This window comes from Neolamprologus multifasciatus, chromosome 11, assembly GCF_963576455.1.
Source record: "Neolamprologus multifasciatus chromosome 11, fNeoMul1.2, whole genome shotgun sequence".
Classification (NCBI taxonomy): Eukaryota; Metazoa; Chordata; class Actinopteri; order Cichliformes; family Cichlidae; genus Neolamprologus; species Neolamprologus multifasciatus.
The window spans coordinates 23413964-23438518 of NC_140449.1; the positions used below are offsets into that span (position 1 = coordinate 23413964).

The 24555-nt window shown below is 43.8% G+C and overlaps 1 protein-coding gene across 6 annotated transcripts in view; it reads left to right on the forward strand.

Annotated features, from left to right (window-relative positions):
• LOC146508513 (nectin-2) overlaps positions 1–24555 on the forward strand; it is an 86344-nt gene that overhangs the window by 41058 nt on the left and 20731 nt on the right. For 2 of the 6 annotated variants that reach the window (XM_085177686.1, XM_085177682.1), the window contains exons 7-8: positions 5824–13232; positions 13265–18567. The exons of 1 other annotated variant lie outside the window; for it this stretch is intronic. In XM_085177686.1, coding sequence (XP_085033812.1) covers positions 5824–6392 — 569 coding nt within the window. In that variant the 3' untranslated portion in view covers positions 6393–13232; positions 13265–18567. Of the gene's footprint in view, positions 1–5823; positions 13233–13264; positions 18568–24555 lie in introns of those variants that run through there. 3 more of the 6 variants (XM_085177683.1, XM_085177684.1, XM_085177685.1) reach the window with 3 other exon arrangements.

A 24555-nucleotide genomic window follows, 5' to 3' on the forward strand; every position in this document is an offset into this window, starting at 1 on the left:
TCATACAGTCCAATTGCTGCTGTTTGAGAGTTTTAGCCACCCCTTTCAACAGTGTTCACTTCTGTGTTTCACCTCATACAAAATACATCCTCCTTCACTCTTCAGCCTGCACTTAGCCGGAAGTGATTTTCTGCTGACATCGGGGTAAACCTTTTCCATGATGAGCGGAGAGTGACTACATCTTAAGAGCCACCCAGCTCCTCCATGGCCTCATTTCTACATTTTTTTTTTTTTTGCTTCTTCTAGTCCTCTTGCTCCGTCTCTCCCGATTTCATTTTTGTTTCTCTCTCACTCCCCCCTACATCTTTCGTCAAGTCCCTTGGCTCCTTATGGTGCCACAGCATGCGTCACCACCACTCCTCTGGGGCCATTCTGTACTGCTGCATACAGTAGGTAGTGTAAATGGTGTCTGTAGCACAAAAGGATGTCACCATCTCCTGCTGTGTATTACAAGACACAAGCAAGTGAGATACAAAGATCCAGCGAGCAGAGGGAGAAGGAGCCTGCTGCTTTTAGACTACAAAGATGGGGAACATGCCACACCAAGATAAATCAGTGCCAGCATGCAATCCTTAGTCAAAGAAGCAGAGAGTAAGGGCACGAGGAATGGAGAGAGAAAGCGATGCTGACAGCATTTAAAACTCATGGGAATCATGTGCTACTGCATCCTATCTCCACCCCTATTGGCCTCCGCTATCTCTCAGCGTAGCGTGTGTTTCTGTCCGTCTTCAAGCCTCTCAGAGCGGATCAGTCACCCTTTGCTGCTTCAGCTCCTGGCTGCTTCTCTTCTCAATTCCACCATCCGTTCCTCTCCTGCTCTGTCTTTTATCCTACATTTTCACTCCTCCCCCATTCTTCATCCCACTTCCCTCTTTCTCTTCTTTCATTTTCTTTCAGGTCTGCTTGTTCCTTACCCGCGTTGAACTTCCCACAGTTGGTCTTATTCTCTTGCTACCGACCACCTCCTCCTTCCATCCTACTCTTCTCTTACTCATTGACACAGAAGGAGGATAAGACGCGAGCTAAAATTACCAACACTTAATAGGTGACTAAACCAACAAGCGAGTGTCAAAGGAAAAGAAGTTTCTAGATAGCAAAAAGGGAGAGAAGTGCACATAAAGAAAGACGGTCGGTGCTATTAAAGAGAAATTAAGGAGTCTAAGAAAGATGTGTAATGCCTTCAGATGGGATTGCAGTTCAGACCTGTGGATGCTAATGTGAACGTGTGTAGACAAACGGGGCTAAGAGGGGCCGACAGGCGTGAAATGGCCAGCACCTGCTACATAGCAGGTCCCCCCACTCCCCTTTACCCCACAGCTGCATGACACACACAAATTTACACACTAGTGTGTCTGTGTGCTTACTCGCGCCTTCTGCCCTCAGTCTTGTCTTGTGCACATGGAGGCAGCAAGAGGGATGGATGTCCTCTCTTCTCCTTGCCTCTCCTCCTCTCATCTTCGATCCTGCTGCTTAGTCACACAGGCACGCAAACACATCCTAGCCTTCTCTCTTCTTGTATTCCTTTCGATTTATCTCTCCGATGCCATCTATTTCACTGCAGTTTGCTCTTTCATTGCATCTCTCATCCACTCAGTTAGCATATGCTCTCTCCTCATCCTCCTTATCTCTCTCAGGTTGTCTTTCAGCCTCCGCAAGTCTGCCGCTGATCTTCTTGCTCAGAAAAGAGACTCCTGCCCCCAGCATTTTCCCTCTCTCCATCTCATGCTTGTGCTATCTTTCTCTCTCTAAGCTTAACTCTTAAATACCAGTAGCTCTTCCTTAATCACAGCTTAGTAGTCTCCATCCCTCCCTCCGTTCTGGGCTCCTCTCAGGAGGGGTTCTTGTGTGGCTAACCCAGATTCCATCCATTTTTTTTCTTGGTTTTTTCCCTCATCATTCCTTAAAGGGGTGGCTCAGCTGAACCTCAAAAAAGTTAAATGCTCTAGATTGAATCCCCCACATGGTCTGAAGGGCTCTTCAGTTAAACGGAAAAGAGATTTCCTCCCAATTCGGTGCGTTTTTCCCATTTTCAAACTCATCCAAGGAGACAGTTCAAGGGCAAGGGGCTTGGCTATTTTCCTCCGTGGGGTAGAGTGTGTGAGTGTGTCTGTGTGTGTGCGCCTGTATCTGTCTGCGTCTGTCGTTGTGTGTCTCCGGCCATGCGAAAACAGCCAGAGAACAGGTCTGATGGAGCCAAGTCTCCCTCCAGCCTGCAACTGGCCCCCTTCCCACCCCTAATTAGCACACACAAACACACATTTCTGGAGACACACACTCGCACAGACACACTCAGCTGTGTTCAATAACTTAACATACTGACAGAGAATACTACTAAGGGATGCTCTAGGTGCAGCCCAGCACAACATGCGAGCAGTGATGACCATACTGGGGCACGTGTGTATGTATGTGAATGAGACCATGCATGTTTTTTGGACGGCTGCAGCAAACGTTACTTCTGCTCCATCTCTCTCATTACTCGCGGTCACTTGGAGCGTACAGTTGTGTTGGACATGACTTCATAAGGACCATGCTGTTTTTTTTGGCTTCCACAGTATGTTGTGTGTCTCTCTGTGTGTGTGTGTTTTTTTTTTTTTTTTTTTTTTTGTTTTTGGGGGGGGGGTTTTTGGGGGGGGGGGTCGTACTGCATGTTTGGTTTTCTCCCCACATTATCTACACAGCATGCATATTGCAGTTTTTCATCTGGTTCATTCGTCAGCATGTGTTTGAGATGTCCTCTCGTCACTCACTCAAATCAATTCCACTGGTGCTTTGTTAGGTTGTGACTGAGTCTGCGATGGCTCCTTTACATCTCTTTTGGTGAATCTTTTAAATGTTGTCTCCAGAAGGGTAGAATAAAACATGATGTATTATCCACAAAAGGATTTACCAGCGCAGACTTTGGAAAAAAAAATACTCTTAAGAACTGACTTGAGTTGCGCATTAAATATAATTAGATGAGTAGAATTCAGAGAGAATTTGCATTTGATTTTCAGCGTAATTCCCTTTGATGTGACAGCAGTGTGTGGCAGCATCGGGCCCAAACTTGGCACTGAGATTTTCACCACGTAGCATGTGGTGGATCTCCACAGAGTCGGAGGTGATAATGCATTTCTTGTGTTCCTGTTACAAGTGGACACCGAGGGCTAGCTCTCACTCTCATGTGTGTGTGAAGGGGAATGTTTAGCACAGCTTGGGGGGGGGGGGGAAGAGAGAATCAGTGTGCAAGGGGAAAGTAGTGTGAGAAGATGTACGAAAGGAAAGAAGAATGTACCCGCATTATTAATTCTTTCCCTAGGCATGTGTTGAAAGTGAAACACAGAGGAGGAGAGCACAGAGAAGTAACACATGACAGAAATACAAACGCAAATTGGACAGGGAAAATGGATTTGGAGGGCTGAAGGAGTGTGTGCAGGAGACAGCTAGTGAAGTAGAGACAGAGATGGAGAAAATGGTAGCAGAACTGAGGAGAGGAAGAAAAGAGTGAAGCACAGGTGTAGACAGCAGTAGACTACCATTCTCTCTTTTGACACGAATCAGTGTTACACGAGTAATACTGTCAGCTCTCTGTACAGTTAACAAGAGAGGCCGGCTTCTGTTGGATTTCAAATGGAACCGACAATAAGAATCGAGCTGATTTGCTACTTTCGAATTTAGGCAGGGATTTCAACGGCAGCGTCTACCGGTTAATCCTCTGCCGCGGCTGGTGAAAGTGCAGTGTGTGGAAAGGAAAGCAAGAGCAGCAAGAGAGGATGTTCGGCTTAACCGAGGGCTCTTGATCACTTTGTCTGAAATTAAAAATACATTTTCTCACCACAATTTATTTGGTTTTATTCTGTAGTTAATGCGCTCAAACCTGAGTGGAGCGGTAGCACTTTGGAGTGACAGATAACAAACAGCCTATATTCCATTACATCATGTTTCAACAAAGTGCATTGTTGTAGAAAGAGCAACATGAAAGCCTTTAATTTCATTCTGAGGCATCACGAAGTAATGAGTACAATAAATAAAAAATCTGAGACATGAACGTGAATGCTTTGAACCCCGTAAAAGTAGGAATAATGTATATTAAGACATCATTTTCCGTTCCTACTTCAAGCAGGCTTACTTTTATATCTTCCAAGAAGGCATGCTGCAGGAACAGCTTACGGAATAAAGTCTAAGCTGTCTTTCTAATTCGTTATTCCTGTCTGTTATACCACTCGTTATGTTGTCGGCATATTCCCTTTAACGTTTGTAGAACACTTCTATCCAAAGTGCTTTGGCGTACAGCGAATGCAAACATTATTCTGGTTTTCTCGCTGCCCACTGAGTCAGAGATGACACTGCAGCACATGGGGAAAACGGTCACAGGTTGTGTTTGTGGGGAGTTGTCAGAGTCCCTGAAAGCACTTAGAGCCCTGAACTCATGACCACCGAAGCCCGTACAAAGCAGCAACATCCTGCTTGTGTTAATAATGTTACTTGTCTAGGCTAGTCTGTGCCCGTGACACAATCAGCTAAAAGATTTTAGAATTTCCTGAATTTAATGTTTTCATTTAGTCACGTTTATTTATAACTGTCTGAAGTCTGAACTGGAACATTAGAATATCTTTGATATCGGCACTGACTCGTGCATTTTTATTGACACGACAAATGGAAGCATTTCATCTAATACACAGCCCCAGTCTGAACTGTTAGCTGACTTTCATGCAGAAGCAATTGAATTTGTTGCCGTTGAAATACCTGCTTTAAAATACAGCACTAGTGTTACTGAAGGGGAATATCAGGGGAGGAGAAAGTACAAGTTCAGAAAAAGAGTACTGACAAGTCACATGGGACCTCTTTACAACCCTGATTTAGACAGCACTGCTTATCCCTGGAGTTTTTTGTACAAAGACGCACAAACAGGGATGCTGTGTGTTTGATTGCAGAGCCCTAGTTTCAGTCATAGCCTCCTGAGCTAGTTTGCACTCTAACAAAGCCTTTGTCAATATTAAAATGAACTAAAGTGGCTTATTTTTCTTGTGTATGTGTAATGCCGGAGGAAAAATGGACCCACATATAAGACTGATGCGCACTCAACCAGTGCCTGTGGCGTACAGAAGTGGAGAGGGGCAGCAGTCTGTGCCCGCGCTCCTCATACACGGCTTCCGGGAAGACTTGTCATTCCGCTGTGTCGCTTTGTCACTCACTCAGTCCGCCGCCGCCTCCTCCTCCAGCACCACCTTCTCCTCCTCCACCACCTTCTCCTCCTCCTCCTCATCTAATTTCCACCCTTCCTTCCTCCATTCATCATTACCCTCCTCTGCACGGCCTCCACCTGTTCTGCTCTGCACACACTGATCCATGCTCTTTAATAAAAGTGTTTGTGTGTGTGTGTTTTGCACATTTTTTTAACCCCCTGCCTTGCCTTTTGATGGTGGTCTGTGGACAGACCCTGGCTATTGAAGGGCAACACAGGGGGGAGGGTGGTTGAGACGTTGTGGTGACGTAGCTGTGGGAATGGGGACAGGAGCAGCTCTGAGGGAGAGGAGGAAATGTCAAAGTAGAAGGATGCTCGGCGCACACACACACACACACACGCACACACACTTGACTGTACTGACACCTCAGCACTCTTACACACTTGACTGCATACATTTCAGACCAGCACCACTGACATCATCCAACCTTTTTCTTGCCATCTTGCTCTTTTTTTAAAAAAAACAAAACTTTTTTTTGGCTGTCTTTATTTTTTTTTGTCTTCCTCTCCACTGGTCGAACCTTCTTTTTTTTCTTTCTACCCTTTCTCAACCATATCCTTTTTCTTCCCTGTTTTTCTCCCTCCCTGCCTCCCTCCTACAGAGCCCCCAAAGAACCCATCCAATGCTGGCGTGGTGGCGGGAGCTGTGATTGGCTCCCTGCTGGCCCTCCTTTTGGTTGCCGCTCTCATCGCCGTGCTCGTCACCCGTAGGCGCAGGCAGCAGCAGGGTTACCGCGCCAATGGCGGCAGTGACATGAAGACGCGCATATTCGGGGGCGGCAAGAAAGCGAGCAAGAACGGCACAAATGGAGGTGCGGGAAACGGTGGCGGCAACAACAACGGCCCCATCTACGTTTACAGCGAGAGCTCCCCCATTCAGGCCCTTGGAGAGAAAAACAACCACCAGCTGATTACCATGGGAGGCCACCCTGAAGTTGTTAGCACCACACCCACTGCCCAAGACATCCTGCTAAGCAACGAGTTGGACGACGCGGAGAAGAGGAAGTTTGATGAGCTTGACGAAGCAGAGAACTATGATCATTACAATCCTGGTGGCCCCATCCATTTGCCTCGCACAATGCGCGATCAGGAGATGATTGGAGAATACGATGATGACATGGAGTCCCAGCGTGATGGCTCGGTCATCTCACGGACTGCAGTTTACGTATAGAGGAGGAGGAATTGGAGGAAGGGGAGGAGGCAAAAAGGCGAGCTGGAGAATTCCTCCTGAGGATTTTGTGGCGGTGGGGTCTTGTCCCTGTTTGATGGTGAAAAGAAAATCATACCACTTTTATTTTTGAAAAACAAAAAAAATCAATTTTAAATATAGTCTATCATTAATCACAGTGGACAGAATGAAAAAGAGGGTGTGGTGGGATGTTGTAAAAGGATTGTTGTTGTTGTTGTTATGTGGTCTCTAAGAACTAGAAATCAAACGGAGAAAAGAACAACATGCCTCCCATCGCTTCTGCTCGTGCTCTCGCTATCACTGGGACCTTGCCTATTGACTGACAGACAGGCTAAAGAGAAACAATGTAATGTGGGAGTAGGTTCATGGAAATGTGATTACAAGCTTAGAGGAGGCATCTCACTTGCATATTCGCTGTTATCTTTACTAAAACAGTAGCCGTGGAATAAGTTGTCAAGCAGTTACCTGATGCCTGCAAATCTCTTTACTTCTGTGGGAAACTTTTTGTTTTGCCAACGTGTTGAGCTGTGACACCTGGTGGGAAGTGGAGGACAGCAGTATGAGTCAGTTTGAAAGTATAGACAGTAACCATCAGGTAATTTCGAGACAGTAAAAATGTATTTGCTTATGTCTGCTGGTGACTTCGCTCTGCTCTCTCTGCCTTCTTCTCAAAACAACTCTGCCAACTATCACAGGCAGTAGACACTCTCAATTTGAACTTAGCAAAAAATTTAAAGAACATGAGGTCTAGCAGTTAGGTTTTAACAAAGTAAGTTTGCTGAGAGTTTGAATCAAGTTCCTAACAAGGTGTTCACGAGCAAACTTTTGCACTGTGCCTGGAGGTAAGAGACGGTAAACAAGAGATGAGGGAATGAGGTGTAGCTGATCTGACAGGGTCAAAGGATGGGGAGAGGGATTCGGGAGGCAGGAGGACTAGAAAGGAGCACGTCTCTTCTTTTCTCTTCCTCCTCATCCCCGTCTACTCAGACCGCTCCTGACAGGAGGAGCTTGATTGGTAATGAGCCGTGAAGTCGCTCGCTTAGCCGGGACCAACAGATTGCCACCACTTATCGTTTATGACGTGGCAATTCCTCTCTCCCTCCCACCTCCATCTCTCCATCATGCCTCCGTCTCTCCTCCTCTCTCTCCTCATCCTTCTCTCCCTTTCTCTCCAGTGTTTACGGGGAGTTTATGATTTATCCAGGGCGGTGTTGAGGTCAGGGCTACCGAGAGCAAAGTAGTATTTTACCGCTCCTGATGTGTCAGACACCCCACTTACTCTACTCCAGCCCGGTGTGCCCTGACATGCCAGGAGTGACTAATCCACCTGGAGTGGCCATGTTCACTCCACTGCACAGACACCCCAGCTGCCTCTCCCGCTTTAGTAAATGGTGAGATGTAACAAGAGCCCCACCTCCAGAGTGCAATGGCATTAGGTTAGACAGATTTTCAATGAGATCATATATTCCTTTCCATTAGCCAGTGTTGTTAAATGTAGTGAATTGATCGGGAGACATAAAAGGTTGCATCCGCAGCAAAGCTATGGGAGTCATATTGACTAACAGGCAACATGTGGCGAAATGGCCCTTTTTATGATGCAGGTTCAGGGCTGATTGTCTCCTGACTGTTAATTTATCCTTTTAACGAGCCACCGGAGGCCCGCTCGGGCAAATATTACTCCATGGCTATTGTACACCGCTGTCTTTGAGGCTCAGTGTGTGTACATTTGCATGCGTCACCATATCTGCATAGCCACTGGGCGACTGTGATGGACAATCGTAGAGAGAACCGAAGCTCCTCTAATCATTGCGTTCCCTGCCCTTCCTAATCAGCTCTCCTTGGACCCACTGGGAATCCAATGAATGGGGTCTTGATGACTGTACCTAACCTCCTGTAAAGGACCTTCTAAGAAATGGGTTGGCTTCTGCTGCAGGTCATAAGGGCAAATGCAGGGTGACCCATTCCTAAGGGCAAAGATGACTGTGCTTGCGTTTCTTATCGTGGCTGTTTTTTAACCTTGAACTACAGATGTGAGAGAGAAGCACTCACCCAGTATCTGTACAGGGCGAGGCAGACCTTGTTTGCCTTTGTGATGGCTGTTAACCTTCAGAGAGGTGGCGAGAGAGAGAGACAGATGACAAAAATGGAGACGGCGCTTCGTGTTTGAGCACTGTCTAGCATATTGTAAGCCAGTGTGTTCAATAGGATTATCGTCTAATGGCCTTAGCTTATACTTAAATGCAACTCCTGCCAACCTGGGGTACAGTAAATTTGCCGAACGCAGCTGATTTGTCACACTCAATATGAAAATGTATTATTTTTACACTTGTATGTGTCACCAATACAAAGAAATATGAGTGCAACACCTGTTTTTTTTGTTTTGTTTTGTTTTTGTTTTTTTTTGGAAGGGGGGGTCAAAAAAAAAGAATACTGACAAAGGGACAAAACTGTTGTATGTACATTTTGGTGTGAGCTATCTGTGTACTATATACGTAAGCATCTTTATTTTTCTTGTGAAAATGTGGATATTTATGAAAATGTAAATATCAGATCGATGGAGCCAGTGTTTCCGATGTTATGGAAGTAAAGAGGAAAGCGTTTGTGGGTCGGCTAAACCTCAGAAGGCATTCAGAATGTAATTTTTAACCTAACGCATACCTCAGTAGTTTGGGTGTTTATAACATACTGAACCTGACTGAGTTTAATTTATCCAAGGGCCAATTTGATTTGGGGGAGATGCATATGCTTGAATTTTTTTTATTTATTTATTTTTTTTTATCCAAGGCACACATTTCTTGGCAGACAACTGGCTTCACCTTCTCCTTGACAGAAACTCTGCACAATGCAAAAAATTACACACAATACTCAATTCATCAGGTAGACCGTAACGACACAAGCAACGGTCTGTTGAGTCAGCGCTCGGTGTGTGTGTGCATAGCTGTGCGCCAGTGTGTTCGGCGGCTTTAGGACATCTCTCGCTGCCATTGGACTGTAACTTGAGTAGCCACCCTTTGTCACCATGGAAAACTGGCAAACCGAAGATATTATTGTGCATTTCGAGAAGACGCATTCACTCGGCACACACACACACACACACACACACACATACTGTACGTATACATTCGCAGAGTGCTGAGATGCATCGCCCACACACAAACACCCCTCAGTCAGTCTCATTATGCTCACTCCCACAGCCAAACTGTGCAGAAGACACCTTCTACCTGACAACTCTGCCATCTCCTGACACAAGCCCACACAAATGTGTTCGCGTAGCTGCACACACACACACACACACACACACACACACACACACACACACACGAACACACTTCGTCTTACTCTGCCTCTTCCACAGCGGCTCTGTCAGGACACATACAGAGTTCTGTTAGTGTGGAAAGAGCTGTACCGTGATGTGTCCCCCCTGCTCCAGTGCTTTCTGCCCCCCAAAGTGTCCAGCCTGTTCCCGAATCAGTGACTGTGTAGAACATAAACAACTACACATTCGGGGGAGACGCACACCTTTCACCCACTGTCACAGAGACAGGCTTTTTAGGAAAGCGATTGTCCGTTCTGGTCTTGTTCTGCAGAGGGAAATATCGCTTTCATAAAAATGCCACTGCGCTGACCTCCTCCCCCTCCCAGAGCCCTTTGAATGCTTTTAGAAGAGTTGCATTTTTTTTTATTTTTTTTTTTAAATAATAACTTGACTCCAAAATGTTGTCTTTTACTTCAGCCACCTCTGCTACTGCGACCGCCTCCACAGACACACACACAAGCATATCCCATTGCCACCCACCTCGGTGCCCAAGTAAGGCTTGTCAGACAAAATGCTTTTAAGAGAAATCTGCAAACCTGGTCCAGGTCTTGCACAAGGTTAGATAGTCAGAATATCCGATATTTTTTTTCCTTTTTTTTTTTCTCTTTTTCCTGAGAGCAATATGCTCTTATCATTTCTTTGGCTCCAAACATCTGATGAGTAATCAAAGCCTTAACATCTCCCATCTCACATGCATTAAGTAAAAAATGAAGAAAAAAAAAAGAAAAAAAAAAAGAGACGCTTCCGGTGTACATAGTATAAATATATAAATATGTAGCAGAAAAAAGAATTACTCATTTATGGTGTCACGTTTGTGTATTACTCAGTGACAGCACGCATGAAGGATTTATTTTCTCCTGTTTACCGCTTCTCCTCTCTTCTGTTATTTTTGCAGTGCTTTATAATTTATGTTTTATGAGTGCTTTATTCTTGACTGCTGCGCTGTGATTGCTGCCAAAACTGGCAAATGTGCTTCTTCTATACAAGTGAAACTGTATACAAACACACAACAAAACAGTCTTACCCAAAATGTGCTTTTTATTATTGACTGCTTTGTGTAAAGTTGTTCTTTCTTTTCTTTTTTTTGTATTTTTTATTTTTTAATTTGAGTTTTATTTTGGTCTTAAAAAGAAGAAAAAATACAGATTAGAGTTGGTATTGCCATTTTTGTCATGTCTTTCTAGATTATTTTTCCGTATTCAGTTACTATTAAAGATTTCTTGATTTTTGAAATGTTCCGGTGTTGCTGTGTGTGGTATGTGTCTCCTCTTTCTTACCTTCATGTCTCTTTAACACTTGAGGTTAGCTGGATGACTGAGCACCCAGATTGAATAGAAACGCCAGTCATTGATTCACACTGATTAAATTTATAGATTAATTGATCAGGATATGAAGTAGCTTCTCGGTCTCTTGTCACCCATCCTTCAGATCTCAGACACACCCCTGCTTTTTCTCCCCCCCTTCCCTTCCCCACACTCTCATTTCCTGGTCTGGCTGCTTGTCTCGTTTCACTTTTGATAAATCTGTGAGTGTGTGTCAACAGAAGTGTGATAACAGGCTTATGGGAAAATGAGCGCAGGAACAGGAGATGCCATTTCGTGGTTTATAATTGTCCTGAGCTCCACCTCCTCCCGTTCTGTTTTGTATATGTGACTTGGCTGGCAGAAGTAAACTTGCTGCCTTAGTAATGGCTAGGTAGCAGATGCTGTAGTTGTTTAAAGGGCACATTTTTCTATTAGGTGTTTCACCTGTGCCTGGAGATAATGAAAGCACTGATGCATTCCTATTTCAGAGTGCAGGAATACTATTATATTCTGCAGAGTTTCAACAGTTCTCAAGTAAAAGCTGTCCAAGCGTAGAGAAAAGGGTAGAGAGCAGGAATGTGGGCATGTAGCTTCAGTGGTTTTCCTGGAGGGAGGCAGCTTGTGTTTTCAGTTGGGGAATGTGCAGGCCAAGCTGAAACTTGGTGAATGGAGCGCCTCTCAAAGGCTGCATTGTTTGAGCTCTGCCTAAACCAAACAGGTTTGGTCAAATTTCAACAAGAGGGCATGCAGAAGTTTAACTGTGTGTAGGTTTATGCTTAAATATGCTGTGTGCGTGTGTTGATGCATGCATATGCACCTGCCTCATTTAGTTTGGACATTAAAAAGCGCTGCTGTTTCCCCACAAAACAAAAACTGACACAAGCAAATTCTGCTCTGTAACGTGCCCGTGATGGTGACAGTTGGTGTATGGCAGTGATGGCAGCGAGTTCTCGGTGTTTGCCTGGTGCTTTGATGCCGTCATGTATCTGTGTGTCATCCTGGCTCCTTGTCACAGTTCATTTTTGTTGCAGGCTTCTTCTGTCAATGCACAGCTATTTACTGTGAGTCCAGCCCACCATCTGGCCTCTCTAATTGCTTTGGATTTGAGGCTGGCAAGATAGAGAGCACTTACACAGACAGACTCGCTCACTATCTCTCTCTCTCTCTCACACACACATACACACTTACACACACTTACACACTTTGACTCCTTTGGTTTTCTAGCTGAATGTAAAACACTGTACGCAGCAGCAAGGCTTTTAAGCCACAGCTAGTAATAAAAGCCTGTGTGGTGCATGCGTTTTTGTCTCGCTGTGACACATGAAGGAAAAAAAAAAAAGTATGCCCATCATGTGACTGAAGTGACCCCATAACGCAGAACCTGGCCTATTAGCGCTCAGAGCAAATAACCTGGATCAGGAGTCAAAGTGACAGCTCTACGCCAGGCACTACCACTGCGTTCAACCTTAGCTTTCAACAATGAGACATGGTGCGGTGCCCCCCGGGCAACTCGGCTGGCTGGTAGTGGCACCGTTCCCAACAAGTTGATTGTGGGTGTGCGTTTGTATTAAAAAGTGTGTTCTTTGGTCATCCAGCGTGCTAAACAAGTCTGTTCTGGTGGTTAGGCGCCCACTGAGTGCTATGCTGGTTTCAGACAGATTGGGTTTCCACAGGATGTTTGTGTGTGTGTGAAAGTGTTTAAGTGTTATCAGATTTTTTTCTTCTTCCTTTTTTGGTGTGTACTGTTTGACACATGAATGTTTGTGCATGGCTGTATATTTAACTTCCAGCTCTGGCAGCCACAGCTCTGATTAAACACTCCGATCATCTGTGTGTGTGTGTGTGTGTGTGTGTGTGGATAAGCAAACAGACCAACTTTGGTCTCTCTCTCTGTGCTGATAACAGCTAATACAATGCTCATCACTTAGCCTCTCACCCTCAAGCTCCAGACTTGACTAATAAATCCCAGAGTGAGTGATGAATGGCCAAGCCTGCTGCATCGATGTATGAGTGATGGATGTGGTGACCTGGGCCTTCGCAGGGATTAAAGCAAGTCTGCCTCTAACCTCAATTATGAAAGTAGGTCTGTGTTTCTATGAGCTTTAAAGTGACTGTTTTTTTTTTTTTTTTATCTTTGTTGCCTGTGTTGAATCAGCAGACCTCCAGCTGTGTGTGTGTGTGTGTGTGTGTGTGTGTGTGTGTGTGTGTGTGTGTGTGTGTGTGTGTGTGTGTAGTTAGTCGAGGGTTTCTAGCAAACACTAGATCTTTAACTGGCTCATTTCATAGCTGAGAGTGATTTTTCTAAATATTTGGGTTCTGCATTCTGGTTTTGACTCCTATCTTTTACTCCTCACAGCCCTCCAGTTTTAGGACAATTATCCAAAATATGAATCTAAATAATGAGTTTGTATGTTGAAATCGTGGAATGTACTTCAGTGGCCAAGTCAGTCATCTGAACCCAGTCCAAGCATGCGTTTCTTTGCTGAAGACCAGATTGTTGGAGGGAAATCCCCTGAGGAAAGCAAGACATGAAGATGGCAGCAGTACAACTCTGGCAGAGATGACAAGTGCGATAATGTCTCTGGGTTTGGATTACTTTTTCTGAAGTTTGTTAAATGTCCACATGCTTTCTTTCCCTGTGTGTTCCTACTGTACAATAAGAGCACAGAGTCTACAGTTATATGTTCTCTGCAAAGCAGCGCTTTGAGCTTAAAGTTAATGAGTACAGTAGAGCTCTAATGATTTTTTGATTGACAGAAAATTATCAGTTATTTATCAAGCAAACACTGCAGCTTTGTGGGGATTTGCTGCTTATCTTTGTCTGATGTAAAAGCACGTTGAATATGTTTTGGGTTTCTGACAAAACGGGAAAGTCAAAGACTTCACCTCAGGCTATGTTGTGATTGGGTTCTTGTGCTTCCACACCAGTAATAGCTGTGACAGGATGGATTATGCTTTCAGGTCGTCTCTCTGTCTGTACATCCATCTATTGTTGTAAACATGATATCTCTCAAACAGCTTAGGGGAATTTTTTTCTTTTACAAATTTGCCACAAACATTTACTCGGACGCAAAAATGAACTGATGAAAGTTTTTGTGGTCAAAGGTCAGCATGGCCTTACAAAACAAATTTTCTAAATGAAGATATTTGCATGCTAATTGTGACAAGTTTTCAAAGAATTTAATAGGATGAAGTGATGATATTTTGTCTCCAAAGGTCAGCTTCCATGTTTTTCTCACCATTATTCAGCGGCATAACTCAGGAAGAGAAGCGGAGGCTGTGGTCTCATTTGACCAGGTACTGAATTCATAATGCTAATCTTCAGTGGCCACCTGCTGAATAAAATCTTTAATACATGTGAGAAAAGCAAGTCAAGACCAACATGCGTGTTAAATCCAGCTTCACTGGAGATGTGGAAACCAATGGTGGCTGATTCTCTGCTTCTCAGTTCCCACTATTTTATAGATTTGGTACAAGTCATTCATCCATTATATCTTCTAACAGCCAACGTAGTGTTTAGCACTGTCGCCTCACAGCAAGAAGGTTCTAGGTTCAATTCCCTCCAGCTGGCAGGGGCCTTCTCCAGGTACTCCAGCTTCCTCCTACAGTCCTGCATACTACAGTAGGTTAAGTAGTGATTGTAAATGGTAAAATCAGTAGGTTTTAGCTCTGTGATAACCTGGCAAATTGTCCAAGTTTCATCCTATCTCCTCCATAACATCTGGGATAGATTCCAGCTAAGCCCACAACCCTGAACGGGAGAAGCGGTTAAGAAGATGGATGGAAATAATCACTGGCAGGAGCCTTGATAAGATGCTGCTGCTAATGCTGATGATGATGATAATATTACCATTATTTAGCATTCTTTGGTATTTATTTAATCATTTGCACTAGATTGGTTTAGCTAGTGACTATAGAATAATATAATTCTTTTTAATTAGTGCAAAGTGCAGTTAAGTTTGATTGGAAATTTGCATTTCCTGTCTATCACCCAACAGCCACCATAGTGGTTACGACTGTTACCTCACAGAAAGAAGGGTCCTGGTTCAAGCCCCTGGCTCAGGCCGTTCTGTGGTGAGTTTGCATGTTTTTCCTCTGCCTGTATGGGTTTCCTGTGGCTGATCTGGCTTCCTCCCACAGAACAAAAACGTGCACATTAGGTTAACTGGTGAGTCTAAATCATCCCTGGACATGAGGTAGATAAAGTGCTTAAAGCATGAGAATAAAGTGTGGTCAGATGTGGCTTGTAGTCTCAAATGTTTTGAGCGGTCAGTAAGACTAGAAAAGCTCTATCTAAATGCCAGTCCATTTCTATTTCCAAATTTAATGAGAACCTTTTCAGTCGCTGGTAGGACATGTAATTCAAAACCAAATGTGAACCTCGTGCTGGCACAGAGAAAAGTCAGGAGGTTCACCAAAGTCAGCGGGATCTTCTTCTTTTTTCTCCTTTGGGGGCCATGAATACCTGTGCAAAATGTCAAGGCAGTCAAACTAATCTTTGAGATATTTCAGTCCTGACATCACAATCTCCAGATACGATGTGAAATTATTGATTCAGTGCTTAAACTCTTAGAGTGTGTGTACAAAGTCTGAGTCATATACAGTCTATCATGGTAATACTTGTTGAATTCCAGTATTTCACACACACCCACAGATTACTGATACTGGCTGCTCTCACGCTCCCTTGTTTTATCACAATGAAATTTGAATCAATATTTTTTAAAACAATCTCTCAAGTGGAGTTCTTAATTTCACACTGTCTGAGTCCATTTGTGACAAATTCAGGGCTTGTTCATAATTTAGGAGTCACTATGTGGAGAGACTAATTTGTTTGCCCGACCACTGTAGTTTGTGAACGCTAAACTGGCTTTAGGTACTTTTCAGTGGTACAGGTTCTGGTGTCTTTGGTAGCAATGTTTGTTATGTGGGAAGAATTGGGATCTAATCTTGTTGGCATCTTACTTTAGTTGAGTTTGTTTTGGATCAGGCAGCGAGCACTTATTCACTATTCACACCAGAAACAGCCGTTTATTTGATACTTAAAATGTCAAGAAAATTGCAGTTTGAAGTAAAAATGCATTTTCCATCAACTTAAAGAAAAATGTCTCAAGGTATAACCTTCATTGCTGTAGTAATGAATTTTTCAAACCAGAGGGGGTGCTTTAAAAGCCCAAATGTAGTATTTCCTCTAAAAGAATATCATCATGTCACGCAAGGTGAAAGCAGAGCGCACAGGGAGCCACATTTGTAAATAACAGGAAATTGGAAATCATATCGCTCCTCTTCCACAAGCGGTAAATGATAACATCCGATCTTCTGGCTCCTGGTCATGCAGTTGTGTTCACATGTGTGTCTACTGTATGCATACGTACACACACACACTCATAAAAATCCAGGCAGACAGACGGGGGGAGGTGAATGCTCCTGTTTCCCCCGGAGGCCCCTGGCGTTTACGCTTTCTGTCCCGTGCTGACGCAGCTGGAGGTAACTTGGGCAGTTGCGCTGCATTGCTGGGCACACGATTCTCCCTAAGGGTGGAGCATGCACGCGCAAACGCTGGGAGGGCAGAGAAGGGCAAGGAGAGGGGGGAGTGAGATGTGGCAGTATGGATGGAGAGCAAAACGAGCATGATGTTGTGAGGAGAGCAAATAGGAGGTGGAGGAGTGAGATCTGAAGACCTGTGCACTGGCAGAAGCTCCAAAGAGCTAGCAGGTATATAAATTTAACAGTGACTAATGCAAGATTGAGTAAAGCGGGAGAAGAGAAGAAAGGAGGATGGAGTCGGAGGATCGAGAGAGCAAGAGGGCAAAAGGCAGAACAGAGAGGGGGGAGTAGCTTGATTAAAGATGTAGTGGAGATGGCCAAATGAAGGGTGGAGGCTGATCAGGGCTGAGTTGTTGCAGCTGTGTTGATTTAACTTCTCACTGTTCAGATTGTGTGTGCTGGGGTGTGGATGCATCTATCTGAGAACGCAATGGAGAGAGAGAGAGAGACATGGAATACGAAGCTTTGACGTTCAGAGAGCGCCGCTGACCTCAAAACACCTGCACAAACAGCCACCACCACAGATAAAAGCTCCAGCGTGTGTTGTGCATGCATGTTCACGAGTTAAATAAGCCCCAAAAGGTCTTCATGCTGTGACTTACCTGGAACAAATCCTGTTCTAGAAAATAAAAACAAAGAACATTATGTGAATGCGGTATGACCACCAGGGAGCGTAGCTTTGAGCGAAGTGAGTGTGCACGTGTCGGTTGGTCGGTGTGTGTGTGTGTGTGTGTGCGCGCATGACTATGCGGGGATGAATAAGAGAGATTTATATCAGGGAAAGAATGGTTTGTTGCTGCTCCTAAGAATAGATTCTGTGACGGAAATGATTTTGATGCTGTATGCAAGCCTGTGTGTGTGTGTGTGTCCATGTGTTTGTGTGGTTGTCTTTATTTTGTGTGTGTGTGTATTTGCCCTGGAGTGTTTTGCAGATCAAATGCACTTTCTGTTTAATTCACCGTCTCAACAGGCAGCTCCTACAAAGTACATGCACGCACTGGCACATGCACGTCTTTGCACACTCTAATACAAACATACAGAATGCAAGATGAGTATGGAGATAAAAAATGAAGTAAGTCTGTAAATATTTGGTCTTGGGGACATGAGATATTCTTCTGGGGACAACCAAGTCCACAGTAAATGCCGTGTGTTTGCTTTCTTGTTCACTTATATGTGTAACTGCTGTGCAGATGTGGGTCTGCCTGGTGGTGAAGAACATGCATGCAAATATATGTAGGGGTTTTTTTTCAGCGTGGGTGTTTTAGTGTAAATGTTTTTTCAGGGCTGACAGACAATGCATGTTCATGCTTTGTCCCCTTGAAGTGTTTCATAGTCAGAATAATCGCCATTGAGTGTTTCTTGGGAGAAATGGTTGATGTTGTGAAAATCCCTACTATGCTTTTTTCCGTTGGCTTTGTGGGTTGTATGCTGTGTATATACAGGTCTGTTTATACATACAGTATGGTGAAGTGATGGAGTGGACTAGACTGTGAGCCTTCATCAGCAGTCCAAAGTGATGTTATCTGCGCTGGCTAATTCCCCTGTAGGGTTCAAGTCTTTTCTGCTTTCTTTGTAAAATACATACCAAAGACAGCGCTGTCAGACCTTAACAAAACTAAGCGTGTGCTCGTGTGCATGTGTCGGCTCCTCTTTTATAACTACAGACTGACACCTCATTCATGTGTCTGTCATCTTATCGAGACGTCTCCTTTTCCTGTAATCACTTCTTCTGCCTCATCCTCTTCTCCTGCACTCCTATCTCCTCATCGTCTGCTGTGGACTAAACGTACCTCGCTTTTAGTCCACACCAGACTATAAAGGTGTGTGTGTGTGTGTGTGTGTGTGTGTGTGTATTACCAAGTAATACACACACACAAGTATTACCACGTGTGCGCTCTCACAGCGCTGTCCAACTCGTACTGGGGTGTAAAACTCCACTTCCCCTTCTCATTTCCAACACATCTCCCATCACTTGCGGTTGAGCTGAGAGTTGGCATTATAAAAAGAAAAGGCCTTTTCACTTATGAGTATGGGGATGTGTGTGAGCCAGTATGACGATCTCTGACCACACTACAGCACCTGCTAGGGGGTCTCCTGTATGTCTTTGGCCCCTTGTTAACTTGTCCTCTACTCTAGAGTCCTCAGTGATTTCAACTACATGGCTTGTCACTCAACCCCACAGCCAAGGCATCATGGGTAACAGCTCTGACTCACTGCTAAAGTACACTTTAATGTCTAATGCGAGCAAGCGAGAGGGAGAAAGCATCGGAGTTTGGAAAATAGCTCAGCATTGCCATGCGAAGCACAGCGCCGCTGCGCCCTCCGTTGTCCGTTTAACTGTCAGCTTAGGGCAGTGATGGAATAAAATGGTCCTGAATGGACAAAGGGTCTTATCTCCGAAGGAAATTAAATGTTATTCAAATTTGACGTTTGGCATCTCGGGGGCTGTACGTGAAATGTTTATAAACACAAGTCGATTATCGCTCACATAAACATGGATATGATCTTTGCCACCTTGACAGTAATAACAGGTTCATCGCAGCCTCAGACCTCTGATTTAACCCGAGCGGCAAATGGAAACAGCCGCTGAGAATTACGGTCTGTTCACTGTGTCTAAGAGCTGGAACTCCTTTTGTTGTGAGGTAACAACAGGGTATAAATGGCAAAAAATAGACGGCACAGAGCACTCAGAGGGTGCAAGAATGCAAGGCTCACATTTTTGATTAATTTATGTTCCAGTACATTTCAGTTTTCCTAAGTCATTACCCTCCCAAATGACAACCATTCCCGGTGGATTCAGGCAAACTCTTATAAACAAGTGCTTGCTGTGGTCCAATCTCTGTGCTTCTGGTCTGCTTATCATCTTGTGTTAGCACTTGGGTTTACACTCTCTTCTGGAGACTGTGTATCATCCTATAGTTTCCATTTCCCAGTTATTTATCTGTATATTACACACACACTCTCCAGGTACTGCTCGCAGGTCGTTTATCCTCCATAGGTCCCCTGATATATGGAGCTGTTGCATTATAGTATCATGACACACTCCTGCCTGCAGAGCAAACACAGTTGCGTACTCCGTCAAGCACCTGGTTTGTCATGGTGTGTGTCTGGCACAGTTAAAGGGTAAGTGTAGGTGTGTGTTAACTTAAGTTTTTTTCTTCTTCTAGTGATTTGTCCTATTTTAAGGCCCCTTACTTTGCTGTCTCTCTGTTAATACTACTTTTACTCAAGTGCTTCAGGGTTTTCTTCTCCCAATTGCTATTCATTAGGGTTGATGGGTGGCAAAGGTAGTAAGGCTGCAGCAGCACAAATATGGTTTCTAGAAGGTTTTCTGTGGCATATTTACTGCAGTATTTGCTGTCTTATTCATATAACCACAACCGCTTTTTTTTTAATCTTTTCTGTTTTATCTGTAGATTGTTTCTTGCTGGTCTGTGAGGTGTAAGAAATTTGCATTTTGCAAAACACCAAGACATTATTGTTATTTTGCTTCGTTTAGCAACAAGCAGTGCAAGCAGAAAGAACTTAAAATAAAACAAAAACTAAACTTCGAAGCTGGGCCAAGAAAATACTTTTGCAAATGCAGTCATCTGAGTGCTCCGTATGATATGTAATGATTTCTTATTTTGAAGAAACATCTTTTGGTGTCTCATGTGTTGCTTTCCTTTCCGTGCAGACTCCGAAAGTCTTTGTTGATCATAAGCAGTGGAAATTTGACTCAAACAGTAGTGTGAAAATGGTAAATATTGCTATAGAAGATGAATTTGATGGTTAGTGGTGCGAGTTGGCGTACATGTGGATAATAGTTGCATATGCATGAGCCTATATTCGCTGTGTGTTGGTGGTATCCCTCTGTGTATGTGTGACCCCCCCCCCTCTCAGTGAGTAGGCAGCGTATTACTTGTTTTGGTGCAATGAGCCAGGCCTTGTATTAGGCAGGTTGAGCTGTAGGGGAAATTTTGTAACACTTGACCTGTTTCACTGACTCATTTGTGTGGATGAAGAAAAGGAGGGAAAGAAAAGGAAGGAGAGAGCAAGCGAAGAGATTGGATGGCAGCACAAGTGGTTCGGGGTGATTGGAAGCATGAGTGACAATGGTCAAGAAAAGGAGGGAGAACAGCAGCTGGGGCTAGCTGGGCGGGGAGAGTGACATGAGATGACGGTGCCTTCACATTCCTGCTTTCTTACTTTCCCCGTCTCGGCGTCTCTCACCCATCCCTTTGTCTTTATCTTTCATTCAGCAGCCTCTCTGGCAGGCCTGGCTGAGTTGCCCCTCTTCTTATTACTCAGCCCTTCAACCTTAAAGGTCAAAAGCAAAGACTTTGTGCTTTAAAAGTAAAGAATATCACATTTCTCTGTAACTACCTGGTGCTGTGCACGTGACTATGCATATGTGACATTCCTCCTTTTTCCCGTCTGTCCCGGTGAATGTGGTTGTTTTTTTACTCAATGCCAGCTCACTGCATACATATTGATAGTGTAGTTTTTCATTTGAGGAGCTCAGCTGGTGGTCTCCTGCCTTGAAGGAAGACTTTAAGCTGTATAACTGCTTCACTGGCTACTCAGTGTCCTCTCCTTCCTTCTGTCCTCAAATTATGTGCGTGTGTGTTTATTTTCCTTTGCCTTTGGCTGTAATAAGTATAAAGTAGGTAAGAATGATGTATTAGAAATTGTTGAGGGGTCAACTGATCATTTTCAAGTGTCTTTTTATTTTTTGCTTACCCTTTCTGATATCTAGCCACGCAGATAGCTTTTTATTCGAGCATGTTTTAAAGTGTAGCCTGTTAAATATGCAGTACCTATAAAAACAGTATAGCTGTGTATTTCCCAGAGCACCAGGGCGATGAATCTTCAAAGATAGCTGAGTATCTAAATGCAATTTTCATGTACAATTCACACCTAGAATTAACAAACTGGATATCTCAGCATCTGTCAGCGCAAGAAGGAAATGCATGGAGACCGCCATGTGATTTTTTTTTCCAAAAAAAAAAAAAAAAAATATCAGACCCCATCTGGAGATGATGATCAGAATCAGCTGGGTGTGAAAGGCAAGCTGTGTCCAAAGTCCACCTCCTCCCAGTAATTTAGTCCTGCAGGCAAAGAGTTTACAGATTTCATTTGAATTGTACAGACACCTCGTTCAGCTCTCTCCTCTGTTTTGGTGCGCATGACAAAATTTTTTCCTTCCCTCCCCTTTTCATAACAAGATCCACCTGTTTAGATCTCAAAAGAACTAACTGGCCAAAGTCTCCAATCAAGCCCTAGATTTTTAGACATGTAGGAGTAAAGTTATCTCTCAGACTAATTACAATATACTCAAATGCTATTATGGATTTTTTTTTTTCTTTTCTGTTTTTTGTCCAGTGATGCCAAACTCATGTCGTCTAGCCCTGCTTTAAACACATTTCAGCTCTAGCTATAACATCTTTCCTGACAAGAGTTTATTGAGGAAATAATTATGCTTCCCTCGACCTGGGTCTTGCCAAGTTTGTCAGCAAGTACACCAAACAGTTTCATAATTTGCATACTGAGATTGATGGTGTGCATGTGGGCTGCATGGGCAAAGCGAAACTGCTTATAAATACAAAACATTAAACTCTAATGTTAATATCTGGTGTAGATGTTGATGGCCAAAGAAACCCAAGAGGGTTATTGCAGAATGTGGCCAGATAAACCCAAAACTATCTCGCTGGTTAGAAAGCACTGCAACTCCTGGAGCCTTTAATACTTAATGCGCTGAACTTTGTTGCCCACCAGTGGGTCAGTCATTCGAAACTCATGTTGTGCAGCCAAACATTGTTCTGACTCTTCGAAGTTTATTTCAAATGTGAGTGGAGATTCAGAAGTCTCCAGACATGCCAAGCTCGATATTCCTCACGTGTCTGGAATTCAGAGGAAGGAAAAGATAAACGAAATGTCAGGCAGGAAGTTTTAAAGCCTTCAAGTTGCTTAAGGGTAAAATTATGCTTTAAGAAATTAAATCATGTGTAAGAGTTTGATATTGTTCCTCATTTTCCACTTCATTTGCTTGTTAAAAAAAAAAGTAGTAAAAATGTGGAGGAAAAAAAGTAGTAAAAATGTGGAGGAAAAAAAATCCTGTCTATCTTCCTTTTCCTTCAAATCTGCTTTCATTACCCTCCTTGTCCCCCAATCTCCCTTGTCGCCTGCTCTTCCGCTGCTGCCACAACTGCGCAAAGTACAGTTGTAGCCTTTCAGTCCTGGTGTGACGGCTGGCGTGGCGACTGGTGGCTGCGAGCACGTCCGCTGGTAAAACGAGCCCTGCCATCAGTCGAAACAGAGCCTGGTGTTTGGTGACATTTAGCATTTTACTGCAAAAATTATGCATCAGTGTTGACATTCAGCCTTATGCATAAAATTCATGATGTATGTGGCACTTCCTGTAGGCATTGCAGCAGAAAGACGGGCGAGGAGTATGTCACAGCTGAGGCACAACAATCCCACGTATTGAGAATAGATCTCTGTTGTGCCTTTGCATATGTGCGAATGGACGAATAACATCCTCGTGAATCTAGATCGTCAAGCTTTATGAATGATTTCAAGAGTCGTGTTTTTCGTGTTTCCTTCTCTCCATTGTTATCTCCATTATAGATTCAAGAATAACTCCCTGCTCCTATGCACATACACACGTACGCGCACACCTCTCCCTGAGGTACTTCACTTTATTCATTCTTCGCAGATTAATTCTGGGACGACACTTTTTACGATCCCCAATTTATGTCAGCAGTCAGGCAGGCAGGCCTTCCCTCTCTGCTGCCTCTCCTCTTATCTCCTCTGCCTCATGTCTCTGTCTCCCTCTACATGTGCGCTCAATGAAACAATGGTACTTTCTAGTAACGAGCATGGAGTTTGTCAGGTTTTAAAAAGAAGAAGAAGACAAATGGAGGGAGGGACCGAGAGGATGTGAAGATAATGGGTTTCTGTGGTGATTAACATTCCAGAGTGCTGCATCAAAGAAAGTGTGACTGTCCTATTGTGTCTTTACTGACAGACGAATGAAGGGAGGTCTCGGCGCTGGTTTCTTCTGTGGCTCACAGGGTAATAAACATACCATGTCTAATCTACATCTCGGGTGCCGGGGTGTCTCTGTAAGTCTGAGCATCTCCGCGTGTATCTCTGCGTAAACTGAGAGTGACACATCCACCCTTTTCATCTTTTGAGAACAGAGCCACATTTATAAGATGCAGTCAGCGTGACGGTGAGTGAGCTCTCATTCTCTCGCCCGGTGAGTCAGACGGCGAGCTGACTAACCGGTCATTCATTCTGTCATTTGGGATCACCGGGTTCCCGCCACGCCGCTGTGACACACCTGTCACCTGGAGCGAGAGGAACCCGACCTATAGGTGTGTTTAACCAAAACAGGAAACGGGGTTCGGCAAGCCACTGTTCCATTAGAACTGACATTATTCACGCTGAGTGAAAGCTGTTGACATGTAGGCATCACTGAAGTGTTGTGAAGTGCCTTGCAGAAAGGTTTGCCTTGCAAGTGTTGTTTTTCATTATTGGTTCAGGAGGCAGAGAAAAACCTACAGTAGCGTTCATAAGTGACTCCATCAACCTCTTAAATACTCAGTTCAAATATATCCGTGACCCCTGCTTCACTTGCGCTATTATCCGTGATATCGCTTTAAAATGACACAACAGCAATTACTCAGTCAAGTCATATATTTATCATCAGAAAATATAGATGTTTGGTCAACTTAATTTGCATCATCAGTATTTAATTACATTTTACGATGCCAGGCATTAATCAGGACAATAGTGGTTCTAATAGCAGCAATACATTTAAAAAAATATATATTACCTCACATAAACAGTAACAAAATAGAGTGAATTAATAGTTTTTGTTTGGTTTGGTTTGGTTTTGAAACAGGCTAACCCTTTAAAGCCTCAAACACGACATAATTGCCAGAAAATTTAGATTTTTTTTTTTTTAAATGGAGTGGTTATTGAGCCTTCTGAC